This window comes from Hippopotamus amphibius, chromosome 8 (genome assembly GCF_030028045.1).
Source record: "Hippopotamus amphibius kiboko isolate mHipAmp2 chromosome 8, mHipAmp2.hap2, whole genome shotgun sequence".
Classification (NCBI taxonomy): Eukaryota; Metazoa; Chordata; class Mammalia; order Artiodactyla; family Hippopotamidae; genus Hippopotamus; species Hippopotamus amphibius.
This window is the reverse complement of record NC_080193.1, coordinates 8,147,107-8,167,455: the sequence shown is the minus strand read 5'-3', so window position 1 is coordinate 8,167,455 and position 20,349 is coordinate 8,147,107. Positions and strand designations below refer to the sequence as shown.

Genomic DNA, 20,349 nt, shown 5'->3' with positions numbered 1-20,349 from the left:
TTTTTCGTTCCTCCCCACCTTCCCTCCCTCCTTCCTCCCTATTCAGTGAGCACTTACTCTGCACCAGGTGCTGTAACTAAGCCCTGAGAGTCCAATGGTGACGAGACGCAGCTCTCCCCTCTTGGAGATTGTGTGTCCTGGGAGGAACAGGTATCCAAGGAACCGTCCAAGGGCTGAGAACCCCCAGCCGAGGCCAGGGATCGGAGGGACAGGACAAGGATGTAGGCTCGGGTGGGGACGCCTCTCCAAGGCACTGCCATTTGCTGTGCGGTGTGAAGGAGGTGGTCCTTAACCAGTGAACAGCTGGGGCACAGGCTTGTGCTGTGAAGGCGCAGGGGCTTAGGGGAGAGGGTGAGAAGAGGAGGCCAGGGGAGTGGGCACTGGACATCCGGGCCCACAGGCCGCAGAAGGACAGACAGTGCCCTTGAGATGAGAGCCCGGAGTGGGGGTACGGGGTGGATGGGAGACACATGGGGGACTGGCCCATCCTTGGCCTGCAGCCCCCCGCCTTCTCCCCTCCCTACCCTGGGTGCAGCCGGGGATGCACTGCAGTGACCACGCACAGGCCAGGGAGTCAGGACACCTAGATTCTAGGCCTGGCCGGGCATCCTTTCCCTTCTCTGGCCCTCAATTTTCCCATCTGTGAAATGGTCATTGAAGGCCCCACAAAGCTCTCCATGTCAAGCTGGAGCTGGGAGGATGCACCAGTTTGGGGGAATATTTTAGGACTTGGGTGTCAAGCAAACCTGAGTTCAAATCCCAGCTCCACCACCAGCTGACTGTGTGACCTAGGGCGTGTCAGGTCCCCTCGCTGGGCCTCGGTCCCCTCCCCTGTAAAATGGGTCCACGAGGGCGCCTACAACATAGGGCCGAGTGAAAGGCCTCCACAGTCAGCAGCGCTCGCAGCGGTGTTAGCCCTCGATATTACTGTTACTGTCACGGCTCAGCCACTGTGCAAGTCTGACCTGGGCACAAGGCGGGGAGGTGCCACCAGGCCCCCGGGGGCATGGGACAGAGCCGCTGTCACCCCTGCCACCCTGGGCCCCATGACCCTAGAGCACCCTGCACAGCTGAGAGTGTCCAGTTGCAGAGGGCGGAGGGGGACGCAGGTCTGGAATTGCTCAGATCTGCCCCGTCAGCCGCGGGCCACCGCGTGCCATCCTGACTCAGGCCTCTTTCCTAGGCAGATGTGTCAGACACCCCGAAATACACACAGGCGTTAATATTTCCTCTCTTCCTCACCCCCTCCCTAACGACATGGCCTTTTCTGGTAAGGAGCTCACACCTTACTCAGCGCAAAGAAGTTATTTTCAGAAACATATTCCTCCGGCAAATATTCATTCAACAAGTGCTCCAGGCCTGGCGTGGTTCTTAAGAGCTGGGGTGCAGCAGTGGATGAGCGCGTCCCCACTGTCACGCCGCTGTGACAGTCTAGAGGGTATAGATCAGGGATCAGCCAACCGCCCAGCCAGCTGCCCGTTTTCTAAATAAAGTTTTATGGGAACACAGACACTGTGCTGCGGACACGGGAACAAGAGCAAAGCTGAAACTGGGACGGAGACCCCATGGCCCACAAAGCCCAAAATATTTATTATCTGCTGGCTCCAACGGAGCCGAGCAGACGAAGATCCCCCCTTCGGATCCGTTCTTCGTTCGTGATGTGTGCTGTAATGTGGTAGTGTTGGAGGAGCGATTTAATTCATTTTAGTTAGTTTTATCGTCCGATGACATTGGGATAAAAAATCACAGGTGTGGACAGTGACTAAAATCATCCTCAATAGCAGAAAGACAGTCCACCTCCTCACCACAGACAGTGCCACGGGTGGCAGCTTTCTGTGGAAACGTCTCGAGATGTCCTTTGCTTTTTCTCACACGCATTGACATGTTTGCTTTTACAAGTCTGGTATCACAACACACGTGCTGTTCTGCTACCTTTTTTTACGGATACCGTTTGCTAGTATAGGGCAGACGTCTTTCGGTGACAGGAAACGTTCCTCCTGAGCATGATTTTCCTTGGCTGTGTCCATTCCGTCGTGTGGACACGTCGTATTATATTTCACCGATCCCCGTCTTAACTGAGGCCTTAGGACAATTCCAGTGTCTTCCAGGGCTACGTCAGATATTTTGCAATCTTTGCTCTCCCCTGGGGACGCGTCCGTGTTCATAGATCTCGGTGAGCACGTCTAATGGTTTTCTTGAGCTAAATTTCTGGAACTGAAGTTGCTGAGTCGGGGTATGCACGTTTTGAATTTCAGGACGTGTGTTGCTGCTTGTGTAAACGCAGCCCTCAGAGGTGTCTGTCAGGCTGGTGTCCCCAGCCTGGGTGTTGGGAAGCTGTCCTTTTTTAGGTCCTGGGCCGAGGCAGTCGTGTTTGCCTGTGAGATGAGGGTCCAGGATTTTCACCCACCACCAGATGGGGGCTTGGTGTGCTAGTCCGAGCAAGGGGTTTTTAAACCCGCCAAGGTCTCGAGGCTTTTTTAGAGCATTTTAATGTACATTTCCTCATCTGAGCCTCGTGAAGCATCCTGGAAAAGGTTGGGGGCTGGCAGGAGCCCAGAAACCTGGGTTCCAGGCCTGCTGGCTCTCCCTCTAACTGTGAGCAATCCCTGCCTCTGAGTTTATCATCCGAAAAAGTTTATCACCTGAAAAGGGCCCGCTGAATGGACTCAGGGCCCTCGAGGATCTAAATGTCAAGATGTGATGCCTTCGCGTGACAGATGACAGCAAAAATTTGAATTGTGGCTAGTTGATATCCATTGGGGGTGCACGTCAAAGAAAAGTCCTGCCCGTGACCGAAATGGGGGACTAGTTAGGACCCGTGTGCTCCTCAGACAACTCTTCTCTTTATCTATCATGTATTTTCAAACCATCTGTAGGTATCTACTCGTCTGCAGACAGTGAGGGCTTTTATAGCAGCAGCCTGAGAGGCAAAACTGATTTGGAAGAATACTCTGCCTTAAAGCTAATTTAAAAACCTGACTTTCAGAAAGTTTTAGAAGAATTTTGGGCCCTCTCTGGGGTTGATCTTGAGGCCTCATAACCCTGGGAGTGACGATCGAGCCTTGCTGATTTGCTGAGCCACCAGGGTCTGCCACAGTGACAAGACGTGAATTATTTGCAGCGCACTCAAGGTTACGAGGATGCTAGTTGGGGAAGTGCTGACAAACAGCTTGCTTCCTTGAGCATCAGTTACAAGATCAATTCCCTTAGATGATCCTAACCCCTGGAGTACTCCAGATTTGGGGGTTCTGTTTTAAAATGCAGTGACCGAGATGGCATTCAACCAAATACTTAACATCTGCTTTATCTGGACATTGAGGCACAGAGAGGTTAAGTAACTTGCCTGAGGTCACACAGCTGGAATACAGGATCAATGTGATGGAGCCTGGACTCATATGCAGACATCTGGCTGCAGAAGCAGTACTCATCCAAGGGAGACTGAAAAGAAACAGGTCAATCGTAATGAATATATTGTGGGAAGTTCTACAGAAGTGCTCTTCACCAAAAACTTTCTGCCATGATGGAAATGTCCTCTGTCCGTGCTGTTCGGTATGGTAGCCACACGTGGAGCCCTTGAAATGCAGCTAGAGCCATTGAGGAACTTGATTCTTCATATTTTTTAAATTTGAATTAATTTAAATGAAATTTAAATAGCCATACGTGGCTAGCAGCTATAGTATTGGACAGCACAGGGATAGAGACTTGAGATCTAGGGAACAGTGCAAGCTGGGGGCTCCTAAGCCAGTCTTGGGTAAGGGGGAGTTCAGGGAAGGCTTCCTGGAGGAAGAGCCAGGGCAGCTGAAATCTGGACGATAGCCAGGAGGTGGTGGCTGCTCCAGCAGGTCTGGAGGTGAGGCAGAGCCAACTAAGGAATGTGAGGAGAGGAAAGGGGGCTGGAGCAGCCAGTGGGAGGGGCTGGGAGGGCCTGGGGATGGAGGAAGGACAAGGGATGGTGGGGAAAGAGTCCCAGTAATGAGGGTCCCACCAGCCGTCCTTGTGGTGTTTGGACTTGACCCTGGGGAGCTGCTGAAGGGTTTTGAGCAGAACCCTGCAGGCTTAGATTTCAGTTTTGGAAAGTGTAACGGGAAGAAAATATACGGGAGGGGCCTGAGGTGAGGGAGGCAGGGGGACCCCAGAGCTGGCCGAGATTGGACGGAATTTTCCCGATAGAGACTTTGAGGGGCTTGGGTATTGATCCGACAGGGGGTGAGAGTGACAGAGGAGTCACGGTTGCTGCCGTCCAGATGCCCGAGTCTGGCTTTAGGGGGAGGTAGAGGGAGACCTCCACCCCTGCCTGCGGGGGTTCCAGATCCCTGAGCGTGACTCCTAAACCTCTGCGGCGGGGCCCCCACATGGGAATGCGCGGAAGCCAGAGCATTTGTGCTGAGCGCCATGTCCCTCCTCCCCCACCCCCGCCACCCAGCCTGCTGCCCAGAGCCTCCCGAAGCAGGTCAGGAAGCATTCCCCTGCCTCCTGCCCTGATTCCACCCGAAGCATCCTTGAGAACTTGATGTTCTAATTTCCGGGGGCCCCCCGCCCCCACCTGCAGATCGCTTCCTCCATCACTCAGCACCGAGAGATCCCCACCTCTTGGGGGTTCTGAAGACCCGCGAAGGATCACACTTTGCCAAGGGTCCGTCCCCCTGCCTGACTCCGGGAAGGGCCGTGAACCTGGTTCTGATCACATCAGTTTCTGTCTGCTGAGCACCTGTTACGTGCCAGGCACTGGACGGAACGCGTTCCAGGGCTTATCTCCCTGAAACCTCAGAACAACCCTTGTTTTCCCACTGAGGAAACTGAGGCTTGGATGGGCAGAGCCGCTCAGCCAGGCCACCCAGCTGGGGCAGAGCAGAGACCGCAGTCCTCCTTCCCAGCCCGAGCTGTAAGCTGTCCCTGAGGGCACGGGCCCAGCCTCCACCTTGCCGCCACCTGCAGACTGCTGGGGACAAGGATGTCGAGTCCATCAGAAGCAGCCCCCCAGGCCCCGACCTCTGGCCTCTGAATCGGACCCACGTTGGGAGGTTACGTTAGGGAGTGGGTGATTCTGTGACATCTTGGAAAGCAGTCGGCCGCTGGGAGCACGCTCAGATGACCACTTCCATTCCGGGGAATTTTCTTAAGGGTGCCGGGCATCTGACCGTGTCGGGTGACCTTTCGAGGCAAAAACATCCGAGTTTCCCCAACTGGGGACTGACCTCATCGCTCAAGCATGCTAACAGCCACCCCCAGATACTGCGGGGGGCTTGCAGTGTGAGAGACTGGCTCGCGTGTGCTACCCCTCGACCCTGCGATTCTCTGCCCAGGGAGTTCTCCTGTGGGGATCATCAGAGATGTGTCATTTCAGCCCCAAGGATGTTCACCGTGTGATTGGTTATAACAGGGAATACCAACCTAAATGCCACGACGCCTGGGGATTGATTGAAGGAACAGTGCTGTGTCCGGGCCGCGGGATCTTCTTTAGCCATTAACGATGACGCTGTAAATGAGCTGACCCACGGGAAATGCGGGGCAGGACTATGGCAGAATGCGATCACTGGGTGACGGGTGACTTTTAAATATTGTTCTTTGTACTCTTCTATAATTTCTAAATGTTTTGCGACGAGCACGTGTGATTTTGGTAACTAGCACGAGGAAAGGCATCGACAGGCAGTGGCGTTCGGGTGTGTGAGTGTGGCTGTTTACCACAGGCAGCTGAGGGGTTTATTCTGTTTCCTGGGGGTCCTGGCTCACCCCTCACCTGCAGCATCCCCCTGAACATCATGGGGTACACACGTGTCCCCAAAAGGTGAGAGAAAGAAAATGAGGAACGAGCTGGGCATTTATTGGGTATTTCCTGAATGCCAGGTCCTGCCTAGGAGCTGTCGTGTGGGTCCTCTCATTGGTGTCCTTGCCACGTCTCTGTGCCTCAGAGAGGGAGACTGGAGCCCTGAGGTCGCACAGCAAAGCTTTTTCCCCCGAGATGCGTGCTTATTCTGCAGGACCACACGTGCTTGCTCTTCTGGGAAGGATGGCTCCGTAGAAGCAGTGAGGAGACGTGCTTCCCACTGGGAGGAAGATAAGCTACTCAAGGACAGTCTGCCCACCTCCACTGAGCACCTACTGGGTGCCAGGCAGGCTCCGTGCGGGGAATAAAGGTGACAGAGTGTCCGATCTTACGGGCTGCCTCGGTGGAGTTACAGAATCTGTGTAGTGACCCCACCCCTGGTTCCCCAGTGCCTGGCACGTGGTAGGTGCTCAGTAGGTCTCTGTTGGGTAAATAACGTATATGTCCAACTTCATCTGGCACAACAGTGAGTCCAGAATAGGCAGGGAGAGTGCAGGGGAAGGCAAGATCCTTGTGGGTTGTTGCAGTGGCTTTGGGTGGGAAGGGTGAACAGGAAGAGCAGAGGCACAGAGGCTGAAAGATGAGGCTTGCGTGGGATGTGCTGAGGAGGTCTCCGTGGGTGGGATGAGGGTCCGTTTGGGGCAGGGGTAGGAGATGGGACTGCACAGGAAGTTGGGGCTTTGTTACAAGGGGTGTTGGATCTCAGCAGGAGGACAGTAGGGAGCCCTGGGAGGATTTTGAGCAGCAGATACATGCTCCGAAGCACATCCCAGCGGAGTACGCCTCCTGACCCCAGATGGAACACAAGCAGTGAGAGCCTCCTTCGTATTGGTGTCTCTGGAATTGGGGGCCAAGTTGCCCTCACCTCCTCACCCCCTGTCACCCCCAACTCCCTCCGTATTCCTCTTCCACTGGCCCCAAGTCATCAAGAGATGGTGACCGGGAACATCTTTCAAAGCCCAGAAGCCAAGGTCATTTGAATTGCTGTTGCCCAATGGCCACCCAGGGGGCTGGAGTTTTGGGTTTGCCTTGAGTGTTCCAGCCGCCCCCCGATCAGTAACACAGAGGCCCGTGCGTCGGCCAGTTCAGTAGTCATCACTGGGGCGGGCTTTTAATTTGCCAAGTGAACAAGATAGGGAGGCCGGCAGTTCGGTCGTTTCCTGGAGATCGGTGGGCTGCCCAGCACATGCCAGGTACCGGGCTGGGCTCTGCAGCCAGTGCCGTGGTTACCAGGACCCTCACCAGCAGGTGGTGACAGAACCGGGGATCCGGGCTGCGTGGGGCACAGTGGTTGCCAGTTTGGACTCGTGGTCCAAGCCCCCTGCCCCAGTTTGAGTCCCACCTCCCCACATACTGGCTGTTCGACTGGGGGCGTGTCACTGCACCTCTCTGAGCCTCCGTGTTCTCATCTGTAAAACGGGGATTGTAATGAGCCCCCCCCCATGGGATTGCTGTGGGACTGCAGCTCAGCGAGGTGACGTGCAGACGGCTCGGTCGACTCCAGGCACAAGTTAAGTGCTCCCCGGAGGCTGTGCTGGGCGATGCTGATGGCGGAAGCAGGGCGGCCGTGGGTGTCTGGGGGCGGGGGATGGGTGGGGGAGCGTCCTAACCAGGCGAATAAGTCCTGGGAGCACTGAAGATGGAGAGACGTTTGACCAGGGGCAGGGTGGTACCCACACAGGACCCGGGAGGGTGATCCCTTCATCCCAGTTTGCCTGACGTTGGCACCGACAGTCCTGCATCCTGCGATGTCTTAGGCAGACCCAGACGGTTGGTCCCTCGAGTGCCCAGCGCAGACACTTGGATCCCCCCGCCCCGAGAACAGCAGGGAGCTGGGGTGGGTTTGAGTGATGTATCAGCCGGGACCAGGTTCCAAGCATTTTCCCCGCATAGAAACCTCTGGCTTGTCCTTGCAGGATCAGCTGAAGCAGTGTTTCTCCAGACGGACCCCTGAGGCCAAGGACACCGACACCCTCGTGCAGGAAGCCGACAGCCAGTATGGGACGTGGCTGGACCAGCACCAGAGCCGGGAGAGGTAGGGTGTGGGGGGCGGGGCCTCTGGGCAGGAGTCGGGGTGACCCATCTGCCGCCTGATTTCTCTGTTACTAAGTAGAACCTGTTTTGTCTGTAACTATAAGAGCAAACAATTCTTTTTATAAAACAGAAATTTAGAAAGGACAAAGAAATTACTTTAGAATGATATATGAAATGTCCAGAAGAGGCAAATCCATAGAGACAGAAAGTAGATTTGTGGTTGCCAGGGGCTGGGGGGAGGGGGGAGGGAAAGTGACTGCTAAACAGGGACCAGATTTCCTTCTGAAGAGGTGAAGATGTTCTGGAACCGGGGAGCGGTGACAGTCACACAACCTTGTGAATGCATGAAACTCCGCTACTGGTAAATTTCATATTACATGTTTTGCCACCATTAAAAAAAAAAATTACAAAGAAAATGAAAACCAGCCTCTAAACCCAGCACACAGATATAACCCTCGTTTATGTTTTTTATTGTAAGTCTTTCTGTGCTTTTTTTCTATGTGTATTGTGTGTTTACAGATATAGGAGCATATGATACATACGGCTTTATAAGCTAGGTCAGCGTTTAGTATCACCACTGTTAGTGGCTTGTAGGGCCCCTCAGGTGTCAGCCTGGCCGGGAGGGAATGCTGTCATGACTGTGGCAGAGGCGGATTCAGGAGGCAGGCGGGCGTGAATTCCAGCCCCACCCCCGCTGGCGGTGGGGTCCTGATAAACTCATTATGTTCGTCAGATTCCATGCTCTTCCTCCATAGAAAGGGAATGATGCTTATATTAGAAAAGCAGCCAAGATATATTGAACAGACAGGCCAAGCGCTGTTCTAAGCACTGAAACAATATTTAATCCTGTTGCCCCATCTTGCAGAGGCAAAGACTTGAGGCACATGGAGTTGTCGGGAGGGTCACCTGTGTAGCAGTTGGCATATTTCCCGGCACTTAGCAGGAGCTTGATACATTGCACCCGGTCTTTGTCTTAAAAATGCAATTTTTCTTCCCACCCTTGGGCGGGATCGAACACAGTAGCGCCTTCGTGGACACCGGGGGTGGGCTTGCCATGTTCTCAGCTCACGCCTTCTCACCCAGGGGCCGCAGGATCACGTCAGGGAGACCTGGGTCGACCCCTGTGTGGCCACTTACCAGCTGTCAGCGTGTGACTCAGTTTCGTCACCTGTAGGTTTCGTGCCCAGGGATACAGTGTGTGAGTGACTGAGCTGGACCCAGACCCAGGTCTCCCCACTCCTTCCCCTGCCCCCCACCCCAGTCAGGAGCAGCCACAGCCCTCTGCTGGCTCACGTCCCATAGCTGTCATTGGTCCTTAAGGTGGGTGGAGGATGATGGAATGGGAAACGGGTAAGTAAAAGAAAAAGGGAAGCACAGGTTCCTTGCAGTACCCATGAGGCTTTTTGTTTTCTTTCCTAACCTGTGATAATGTTTAGTTAATGAGCTTACTTAGATTTCACTAGGACACTCCTGCAGGAGCACAGGACTGCGAGCCTGGACGCCTGGGTGTCCTGGTTTTGCTGTCGCTGTGTGACCCTGGGAGGCCCCTTGTCCCTCTGGGACCTGGCATCTCCCCCGTGGGCTGGCGTCGCCCTCTCCTGTCCTCCGGAGGCATTGCAGCTCCTCCTCCGAGAAAGGGCCCAGGAGCAGCTGTGTGCCCGGTTCTGAGCAGCAGCGCCACCTGCTGCCTCCTCTGTGGTAGTTCCCTCATTTTTGGTGGATTTGCCTCAATCCCACCCCACACCCCAACATCCTGCCTCTTCCAAGTAATAACATCCTCACAGAGCTGACAAAAAGCATGGCTGTGCTCCCGCAGTCAAACACCAGTACACCTGGGTTGAAGGTTCTGCCCGAGGGTGCAGCCTGGGGGGGCTTCCAAGGCAGACCCTCCTATCTGGGAGGTGGTATCTGGTGTGCCCACCCCCTCTTCCTTGGGGTGAGACTTTCCTGTGCTCTTGACTTTGGGATCTTTTTAAGAGGGGAGCAGGGAGCCTCTTTAATTTAATGGCTTGATTTATTTACAAACTTTCTGTCCTGCGTGGTTCCAATTATCCAAGGGGTACTTGGCATACATCGTCAAGAGCAGAAATTCGAGGAGAGGGTCACGGACCTGGGCTCTGGAGTCAGGTCTGCCCCTCTGGGCCAGCCACTTCACATCTCACATCTCGGTCTCCTCATCTTTAGCGAGGTCGGTATTTAATTTCATGAGGTTAATCCTACCTCCTAGGGTTGTGGAGGTTGCAGGATTATAGGGCAGTCCTCGCAGGCTTGTGTTTCTGTCCAACAGAAACACAGTGCAAGCTGCACACTCGAGACATACGTGCAGTTTTAGCGTTCTAGTAGCCACATCAGAACAGTAAAAAGAAACAGGTGAAATTCATTTTAACAGTATATTCTGTTGAGCCCAATAGACCCAAACTACTATGATTTTAAGTGCAATCACTCTAAAGTTATTAACACAGTATTTTATATTCTTTTTTTTCACTCAAAGTGTTGGGAATCAGTGTGTACTTTGTACTCACAGACCAGCTCAGCCCTTACCTGCCCCATTGCAAGGGCCCAGTGGCCCACATGTGGCCAGTGGTGCCCCTATCGGACAGCGCAGGGTTCGAGGGTCCTGAACAGGACAGGATTGACTCCTCTCATTCCACATCTGTCCAGGTGTTCTAGGGGCACCATAGACAGCACCTGGCTGGGCCCAGAGTCATTCTAACTGGGATGTTCTGTCTCTTGTTTCCCGGCATATAAAGCACACCCTACCTTCTGCCACTTCCCTTCCTTGAAATTCAGGTCTGAAACAACCTGCCTGACCACGCCTCCCTCCCTTCCTTCCGTTCTTGTAGCTTGGCCCCCGAGTCCCCGTCCCCAGACAGCAGTGCCGCGTCGGCTCAGAAGCAGGCCCCTGGCAGCCGCTTGTCCTCGCTGTCCTCCCAAACGGAGACCACCTCAGCCGGGGACCAGCACGACTGCTCCAGGGACCAGCGGAGCACCAGCGTGGACCGATCCAGCACGGACCTGGAATCCACTGATGGGACGGAGGGGCCACCCCCGCCAGACACCTGCCCCGAAAAGAGGGTGGACGACTTCTCCTTTATCGATGTAAGTCAGTTGCTGGGAGCATGTGCTGGAAACAGTCATTTCTTCTTAAAGAGACATGCTAGCATCTCCCAGTGAATTACCCCTTTCCTGGGTAGAATCTGTGTACCAGGGCCCCTTCTGGTGGGTGCAGAGGGTACGCAGTCTGAGATGGGACTGTGGTCTGCTTGGACCTGCCACGCACCAGCTGTGTGTCCTGGGGCAAATGTCTTCCCCTCTCTGAGGCTTAGCTTCCTTACCCCACCCATAACCAGTACAGGGCGCTTGACAGCCTTGAATACAGTCACACGTGTTCAAATTAAAACTGAGCTGTTGGGACGAAGTGAGAGAGTAGCATTGACATATATACACTAGCAAATATAAAATAGATAGCTATTGGGAAGCTGCTGCGTAACACGGGGAGATCAACTCGATGACGGGTGATGCCTTAGAGGGCTGGGATAGGGAGGGTGGGAGGGAGTCACGGGAGGGAGGAGATGTGGGGGTATATGTATAAATACAGCTCATTCACTTCGTTGTACAGCAAAAACTGGCACTATAGTGTAAAGCAATTATATTCCAATAAAGAGCTTTAAAAATAAAAAAAAAACTAAAAGGGAAGAAAAAAAAAAAAAACTGAGCTGAGCCCTCACCTGTTAGGTAAGCAGGCCGTCTGGCCCCTCGCTCCTTCCTGGGTGAGGGGGTAGTCTGCCTGAGGTCTGCAAATCCAGGCGTGCAGTCTGGACTTTGCTGAGACAGATTCTGCTGGGGGTTCTCACCAAGGTCTTGCCAAGTGGGACTGTGTCCCTGGAGCCAGGGGAGCCCCCTCCGGCGTGGGCACCCCCCAGAACTCAGGTCTTCCAGGGCCCATGCAGAGCCACCCCCCCAGGCTGCCGGCCGCCCAGACCCAACTGCCTCCCACCCAGCCCCTTCCAGAGCAGCACAGGCCCTCTGCAGGGGTCAGGCAGGTGGTCCTTTTCAGCCCTTGAGGGGTCTTCGTATTCTCTTTCCCTGAGAATAGGGCTACCTGCCCACCCTCCTGAGGATGCAGCATCTAAATCAGGCAAAACCCAAAACAGACCCTCTTTCCACGGTAAAGCCTCAGCTTCACACCCTTAGAGATGGCTACACAGATGCCCCCAGAGAAGGACTGTCACTGCTGGGGGTGGGGCTTCCTTGAGGGCCTCAGAGGGGATTCTCTTTCCTAAGTACGGCCAGGGTCTCTCGCTGGCATCTCTAGATAAGGGCAGAGATGGGGAAAGGCACAAATTCAGCCTCCACTGGGGCGCCGCACTATATAAACCTGAGCAGGGTGCACGTGGTCAGGATTTAGTTAGGCCATGTGTTCAGTTATTCGTTCGACAAACATTTGTTGAGCTCCAGCTGTGTCCCAAGCACTGCTGCAGCTCACGTGCTCATGCGCTGTCCCTGTGCTGTAGGGTAGCTCTTGAGATTTACTGTCTAGAGCGCGAAGACCAAGAGGCAAAATCCCTGCCCCATGTTTTTGCTTTTGTTTTTGTTTTCTTTTTAATTATCCTTTCAAATAACCAGAGACGACACTATTTTTTAAAAATTCGAAAAAGAATTATTTTGGCTGCACTGCCGTTTGCGGGATCTCAGTTCCCTGACCAGGAATGGAACCCCGGGCCACGGCAGTGACAGCGCCGAATCCTAACCACCATGCCACAAGGGAAGTCCCGCATTTTTGCAGATTAGGGAACAGAAGTGGCCACAGAGTGACTGAAATGCCAGTGTCCCTAAGCACAGGTGCAGCTGATTATTTAACCCTGAGGTCTCCCACAGGCAGTGTTTGGAGGCCGAAAGGGGAGGCGAGGCACTAAGGAATCAGCTTCTGCACCAGCCTAAGGCTGCGAGGGTGGCCCTGGGGACACGGAACCACGTCCCCCTCGAGCCATCCCCTGTGCTGCGGTGGCCCGCTCCCACTCTCCCTGAGTCTGAGAAACCAGCTGTATTTAGTGACGACCGAAGATGTGTGCCCTCCTCTTGGGGAAGGCGTATGCCCTCCTCTTGGGGAAGGGCGATCCTCTCTGATTTCCATCTCTCCCCCACTTCCGCCGGCCCCACACAGGTCCCCCCTCCCCCCCACTGGACAGCATCGTGGCCGGTTTGGGAAATAGCTTTGCAGATATCAGCTTCCCTCTCCCGCCCCCACTGGGGTGCCTGTCACTTACCAACTCTGGGAAATGAGTCACTGCAATTAGCTAGCTCATCATTGCTAACTTAAAAGCCCTGGGTGATAGAATTTCCCCAAAGTGGACCTGAGAGGAAGAATCAACGTTTCATGCTGGGACGTGAGCTGGCCAGGGAGAGAGAAACCCCTTGCTGGAACCAGGGCTTTCTATGCCTGGGTTCCCCGAATGCTCTCAAGCACGCTAGCAAGGGGATACTATTATTCCGCTTTTACAAAGAGGGACACCCAAGCTTAGAGAGGGTAAGTCGCCTGCTTGGGGTCACACAGCTAAGATTTGAACTGAGTGGGATTTGAGCCCCAAGCTCCGAGCTCTTCACCACCATCTCCTGGGAGATCACTGAGCCATGGCTGCCCCCACCTCCTTGCTGGGCCCACCCAGGTGGTCCATCCCCCGGCCCTTTCAGCACAAAAGGTGGTGATGTTGGAAACGATCCCTGACCCTCCACCCACCTCTGCTCAGAGTGTGATGCTTGAAAACGAATGCCTGGTACTTAGTAGGTTGCTCCCCCGGCTCCCACCTGCACCCTGAATTGTTGTGGGTAGAGGAAGGACCACAGTGAGAACCTCTCAGCTCAAGGACCTTTGTGGAATAAGGTTGTTGTAAGGATTTAGTTAGATGACGTGCTCAGTTATTCATTCAGCAAACAAACATATATTGAGTTACGTACTGTTCTAGCTTACCTGCGCAGACAATGTCATCAGAAGGGGAAAGGCATGTCCGTCATGTGCCTACTGTGTGCCAGGCACTGTGTGGGGCACTCAAGGTTCATTTGATTCGTAGAATCAGCCGACCTGCTATATTTCGCAGAGAAAGTAGGCTGAGAGTGTTAGGTTCCTACTGAAATGTGGAAATACTGGCCCACGTACCACCTAAATAGCGTCCTGTATCAACACAGCTACGCACACCTCCCTTGGGTGGTGCCCCGATTTAATGTTTCCCGTGCTTTTTTTCCCTCTTCTTCCCTGCCGCTCCCACAGCAAACCTCAGTCCTCGACTCAAGTGCCCTAAAGACCCGGGTGCAGCTCAGCAAGAAGAGCCGCCGCCGGGCTCCCATCTCCCACTCCCTCCGGCGCAGCCAAGTCAGTGAGTCGGGGAGCAGGTCTGCTTTGGAGGAGGAGGCCGACAGCATGTGGATGTTCAAGGACTCCACAGGTATGCCCCCTCCCCTCCACAGGTAGCGCGGTGGAGGGTGGGAAGGATTTAGCTCACCCTGGGAACAGCTTCCTGACTTTGAAGACTGCAGTATATTAGAACACGGTAACATAGGAAACTGATTTCTCCTTACACCGAGCTTATTAGAAACCAGGTAAAAAATTTTTTGAGGATGATATATTAATTGGGGCTCCACAGTTGCAAGGGACTGAGACACAATTTAATAGGATTTCACTATTTCTGCTGTTGTCCTTATTAAATGTACCCTTATCCTCTCTTCAGGTTTGTTTGCTGGTCTTTTTCTAGATTCTCAAGTTGAAAGATCAGTTCACTTATTATCAGTCTTTTTGGGTTTCTAATAAATTATTTAAGGCTATACATTTTCCTCTGAGGACTTCTTTGGCTGTATTCCATGTCAAAGCCTGAGCTGAATCTTAAGGAACAGATAGGAATTAGCCAGGGAAGGGTACTCCAGATGGAAATATCAACAGGATCAAAGAAGCTGAGGTGTGGAAAGAACATTCTGTGGGGAGGGGTCTGTGTGGGGGGGAGCAGGGACAGTGGCCTCTCTAAGCGGTTCAGTGTTGCCCAAGCCAGGAATAGCAGAAATCATGCTGGAAGGGCAGGGTCAGTTCTGGAGAGATGTGATTCCTTGCTAAGAAGTTAGCCTTGATCCGCAGGTGGAGAGCCATGGAAGAGTTTTAAGAAGCAAAATCTCAGAATGGTGGCTGCCAGTGACTTCAGTACCCTTTTCTTTGCAACAGAAGAGAAATCCCCCAGGAAGGAGGAGTCAGATGAGGAGGAGAAGACACCCAGAGCTGAGAGGACGCCCATCAGCCGACCCCAGAGGATGCCCGTGTTTCCAGGCATGGACCCGGCAGCACTGAAGGTACCAGAGCTCATGCCCTGAGCTACGCTCAGTTGTGGCAGCAAAACGGACAGGCTCCTGTTTCTTATGTTTCGCCTCCCTCCTTCCTCCCCTCTCTCCCTCCTTGCATCCCTCTCTTCCTCCCTTCCTTTCTTCTTCCCTCTCTAATATTTGAAACAGCTGAAGATGCATGAGAAGTTGCAAAACTAGTATGAAGAGAGTTTCCGTGCATCCCTCCTCACCCAGCTTCCCCCAGTGCTAACGCCTCCCATGACCGTGGTACATCATCAAGACCAGGACGTTGGCCTTGGCCCAGTGCTGTGAACAATACTGCTGATTTGCTTGGATTTCTCCAATGACTGACCCTGTGTTACTGAATCTCCACTTCCTATCTTTCTGCAGCCCCCACACCTGCTGCTCAGTTTAGTCTTCCAGCTAAGCCTCCATGTGCTCATCTGTAAAGGGGGTTAAAAGTCCACCTTAGGCATCGGGCCCCATGCTGGATGTCGGGGAAACAGGAGTGAACCAGCCCAGCCTTCTGTCTTTGAGAAATCAGGTGTGCTAGGGGTGGGAGGCACATCAAATGATGATTTTGATTCCAAAGGATGTGGGAAGTCAGCATTGGAACCACATGAAGCTGTCTTAAATGACACTGCGTTCCCAACTGCATTGTGGAATCTGGAGGGAGGGCTGGGCTGTCTCCTTGCCCACCCTCCGCACCCCCTCCGCTCCACCGAGCATCTCACACAGTCCTGGCAGACAGCAGTACTTAATGCAGGCGAGGGAGAGGCCTCTTTTATCCCCTGTTCTGGGCCAGGAACCATGTGCTTGCAAACTCGCGTTATGCCCCCAGCAGCCCTAAGAAAGGTAGCTCTTTACTCCCATTTTATTAAAGAAGAAATGAAGACAAAGAAGTCTGGGTTGTTTGCGGAATTTCTCAGCCCGACACTCCACGTGGCCAAGGAGCCTCCTGTCCGGAGGGCCGTGAACTTGCCACTCCTTCAGTAGACGGCAGCTTCGCTTTTCATGTCACCTCTGGCAAGAATAAAAAGTCGATAAACAGCGGACGCACACTCGCCTCTGCCGTTGATTTTACAGAACTTCAACACATGCATGTCTTGCAGCCACTGTCCTGGGCCAGAGGTTTTCTGACTTCTTTTCTGAAGCAATGGAACAAAGGCTATCTTACAGGGCAGCCTAACACAGGAGGCAGAGAAAGGCCCTGCTTACAGGACGGGGCAGAGGCCCTGAGGAGGCTGCCGGACTTTTTGTCAAAAGAGCCCTGAAGTTAGAATTGGGCAGACCTAGAGCGAACCCCAGTTATTGAAAATCATATGACTTTGGGCCAGATCCTCGACCTTTGACCTGTAGGCTACTCCTCTGTAAAACAGAGAAAGCCAGTCTCCACCCCAGAAACGTGTGTCACGTAACTTCCACTTGGTAGAGCCCAGACGATGGATGCCCAGTGCACAGACGCTGCCAGGGCCACGATGGTGATGCCGTGACTGCTGGGGGCTGGGCCCGCGCTGCCTCGGAGACCGATGCCACCTGCCACCATCACACCCCCGGGGCCCCCAAAGGAGTTCTGGGCACCGCATTCCAAGTCACCCCGTTGCCCTACGTGCCCTCCAAACATGGTGGGAATCCACCCTGCCTTTTCCCTGTGCGAATCCGTTAGAAGCCTCACTTACTCATAGTCACAGGAGCAAAGAGCTTAAAGATACATCTCCTGTCTCCATCTCGCGGTCCTCGGGAAACTGAAGGCGATCGGAGTGCCCTGAGATGAGGACGCCACCCATGGCTTTTCAGCCAAAGATGATGGGATGGTGTGGGGTTTTGACGGTCTTTTGAGCCCAGGGGTCAGGGGTGGCCTCTGGGACTACACGCCTGAGCTGCGATTTTTCTTGGCCTCCGTGGTCAGGCAGCATCTCCGCCGCCCCCGAGTCTGCTGCCTGGGTCCGTCCAGCTGCTGCGAGCCCCGCTGTTGCCATGCAGGGACAGTATCGTAGGTTGGGACTCTTGCCCAGACCGAGGGCAGGTTTCAGACTCCACCCCTGTCCTCTCTCCCCAGGCTCAGCTGCACAAAAGGCCAGAGGCGGACAGTCCCGGCGAGACCCCCGGCTGGGCCCCCCAGCCCAAGACCCCCAAGTCCCCCTCCCAGCCCGGCGCGCTGGGCAGTCGTGTGCTGCCCTCCAGCACGGAGAAGGACGAGAGGTGAGCATCTGGCGAACACACGGCTAACACGTAAAAGTGAGGGATTGTTCGTGAGACCGTTATTGTCATGTAAGAGCTATGACAGGGCGGGGCTTGGCCAGCTGTAGGCCACAGGTCCGTTTCAGCCCACTGTCTGTGTTTGTAGGTAAAGTTTTATTGGCACACCGCCGTGATTTAAGGATCGTCTGCGGCTGCTTTCATGATGCAACTGCAGACTTGACACACTGACGCCCACACCCTGTAACCTGCGAAGTCAAAAACACATGCTGTCTGCCTTTTTGTCTGCCCCTGGTGACAGAGGAAGGCAGAAGAAGGGTTCAGAACTGAGACTTGAGGAGGAAAGGTGTGGAAAAGGCTTCCAAGAGAAGGGGATGCCCGAGCTGGGTCATGACAAACAAAAGAGGTGGCTGAAGTCACAGCACGTGCAAAGGCCCGGGGGCCTGGTAGAACTGGGCGCTGTGGGCAGTGCATGTTATTACAGCACAGAGTGGGCTGTGGGAAGCAGGGGGACAAGAGAATGAGAGAGAGAGACAAGGCTGAGGCAGAGATGGGGCCTTGCTTGCTCTGGGGACACAAGACTTGCTCTGGAGTCAGCTGAGGGTGCCTGTGTTTCTCCAAGGCTGGACAGGCCCCCAGACCAGGAGGCCTGGTCTTGAGCCTCCACCATCAGACAAGCCTTGCTTGGGGTACTCAGACCCCTGTCTGCCCAGGGGACCTCTCCTTCCTCGCAGACCCCCACCCCACCCCTAGGCAGGTCAGCGGTGTCCCTGAGCCCTCCAGGACCATGGGGTCAGGAGCTTTCTTTGAGATCAACAGAAGTCAGGTCTTGTGTGTACGTGTGTTTGATTATAAAAGCAGTACATGCTCACCTAGAAAATACGAAGCGAATGTAAAGCAGGAAAGAAAATCACCCGTGATCTGGCACCCGTTGCCCCTCCAAAGACTACCATAGTGATGTCTGGGCCTTCCTCCTTCCATTCTTTTTCTTCTTTTTTTTTTTTAAGAACTTTTATTGAGATGCAGTTGACATACAATAAACTGCATATATTTAAAGTGTACAATTTGATATTTTTTTTCTTATTAGTAATGCATATATGGCAATCTCTATCTCCCAATTCATTCCCCCAAACCCCCCCCAACCCCACTTTCCCCACTTGGTGTCCATATGTTTGTTCTCTACATCTGTGTCTCTATTTCTGCCTTGCAAGCCAGTTGATTTGTACCATTTTTCTATATTCTGCATATACGTGTTAATATAGGATATTTGTTTTTTTCTTTCTGACGCACTTCACTCTGTGTGACAGTCTCTAGGTCCATCCATGTCTCTACAAAGGTCCCAATTTCGTTCATTTTTACAGCTGAGTAATGTTCCATTGTATATATGTACCACATCTTTTTTTTTTTTTTGAGAACTTTTATTGAGATACAGTTAACATACAATAAACTGCATATATTTAGAGTGTACAATTTGGTATCCCAATCTCCCAATTCATTTCCCCCCAATCCTCCCCACTTTCCCCACTTAATGTCCATATGTTCGTTCTCTACATCTGTGTCTCTATTTCTGCCTTGCAAACCGATTGATTTGTACCATTTTTCTATAGTCCGCATATATGTGTTAATATACGGTATTTGTTTTTCTCTTTCTGACTCACTTCACTGTGTATGACAGTCTCCAGGTCCATCCATGTCTCTAAAAATGTCCCAGTTTCATTGCTTTTTACAGCTGAGTAATATTCCATTGTATGTATGTACCACATCTTTATCCATTCATCTGTTGATGGACATTTAGGTTGCTTCCCTGTCCTGGCTATTGTAAATAGTGCTGCAGTGAACATTGGAGTGCATGTGTCTTTTTGAATTATGGTGTTCTCTGGGTATATGCCCAGCCGTGGGATTGCTTGGTCATATGGTAGTTCTGTTTTTAGTTTTTCCAGGAACCTCCATACTGTTCTCCACAGTGGCTGTATCAATTTACATTCCCACCAGCAATGCAAGAGCGTTCCCTTTTCTCCACACCCTCTCCAGCTTTTACTGTTTGTAGAGTTTCTGATGATGCCCATTCTAACTGGTGTGAGGTGATACCTCATTGTCGTTTTGATTTGCATTTGTCTAATAATTAGTGATGTTGAGCAGCTTTTCATGTGCCTCTTGGCCATCCGTATGTCTTCTTTGGAGAAGTGCCTATTTAGGTCTTCTGCCCATTTTTTGATCGGGTTGTTTGTTTTTTTGATATTGAGCTGGATGAACTGTTTATATATTTTGGAGATTAGTCCTTTGTCTGTTGATTTGTTTGCAAGTATTTTCTCCCATTCTGAGGGTTGTCTTTTCATCTTGCTTATAGTTTCCTTTGCTGTGCAGAAGCTTTGAAGTTTCATTAGATCCCACTTATTTATTTTTGTTTTCATTTCCATTACTCTAGGGGGTGGATCAAAAAAGATCTCGCTCTGATTTATGTCGAAGAGTGTTCTTCCTATGTTTTCCTCTAGGAGTTTTATAGTGTCTGGCCTTACATTTAGGTCTTTAATCCATTTTGAGTTTATTTTTGTGTATGGTGTTAGGGAGTGTTCTAATTTCATTCTTTTACATGTAGCTGACCAATTTTCCCAGCACCACGTATTGAAGAGGCTGCCTTTTCTCCATTGTATATCCTTGCCTCCTTTGTCATAGATTAGTTGACCATAGTTTATCTCTGGGCTTTCTATCCTGTTCCATTGATCTATATTTCTGTTTTTGTGCCAGTACCATACTGTCTTGATCACTGTAAGCCTTGTAGTATAGCCTGAAGTCAGGAAGCCTGATTCCACCAACTCTGTCTTTCCTTCTCAAGATTGCTTTGGCTATTCGGGGTCTTTTGCATTTCCATACAAATCGTAAAACTTCTTGTTCTAGTTCTGTGAAAAATGCCATTGGTAATTTGATAGGGATTGCGTTGAATCTGTAAATTGCTTTGGGTAGTATAGTCATTT

General features: G+C 52.4%; 1 protein-coding gene across 7 annotated transcripts in view; it reads left to right on the top strand.

The window, feature by feature from the left end:
* KIAA1671 (KIAA1671 ortholog) overlaps nt 1-20,349 on the top strand; it is a 186,227-nt gene that overhangs the window by 160,696 nt on the left and 5,182 nt on the right. For all 7 annotated transcript variants that reach the window (XM_057745207.1, XM_057745209.1, XM_057745211.1 and 4 more), the window contains 5 exons: nt 7,741-7,859; nt 10,702-10,957; nt 14,124-14,298; nt 15,063-15,187; nt 17,238-17,380. In XM_057745207.1, the coding sequence (XP_057601190.1) occupies nt 7,741-7,859; nt 10,702-10,957; nt 14,124-14,298; nt 15,063-15,187; nt 17,238-17,380 (818 nt within the window). The remainder of the gene's footprint in view (nt 1-7,740; nt 7,860-10,701; nt 10,958-14,123; nt 14,299-15,062; nt 15,188-17,237; nt 17,381-20,349) is intronic.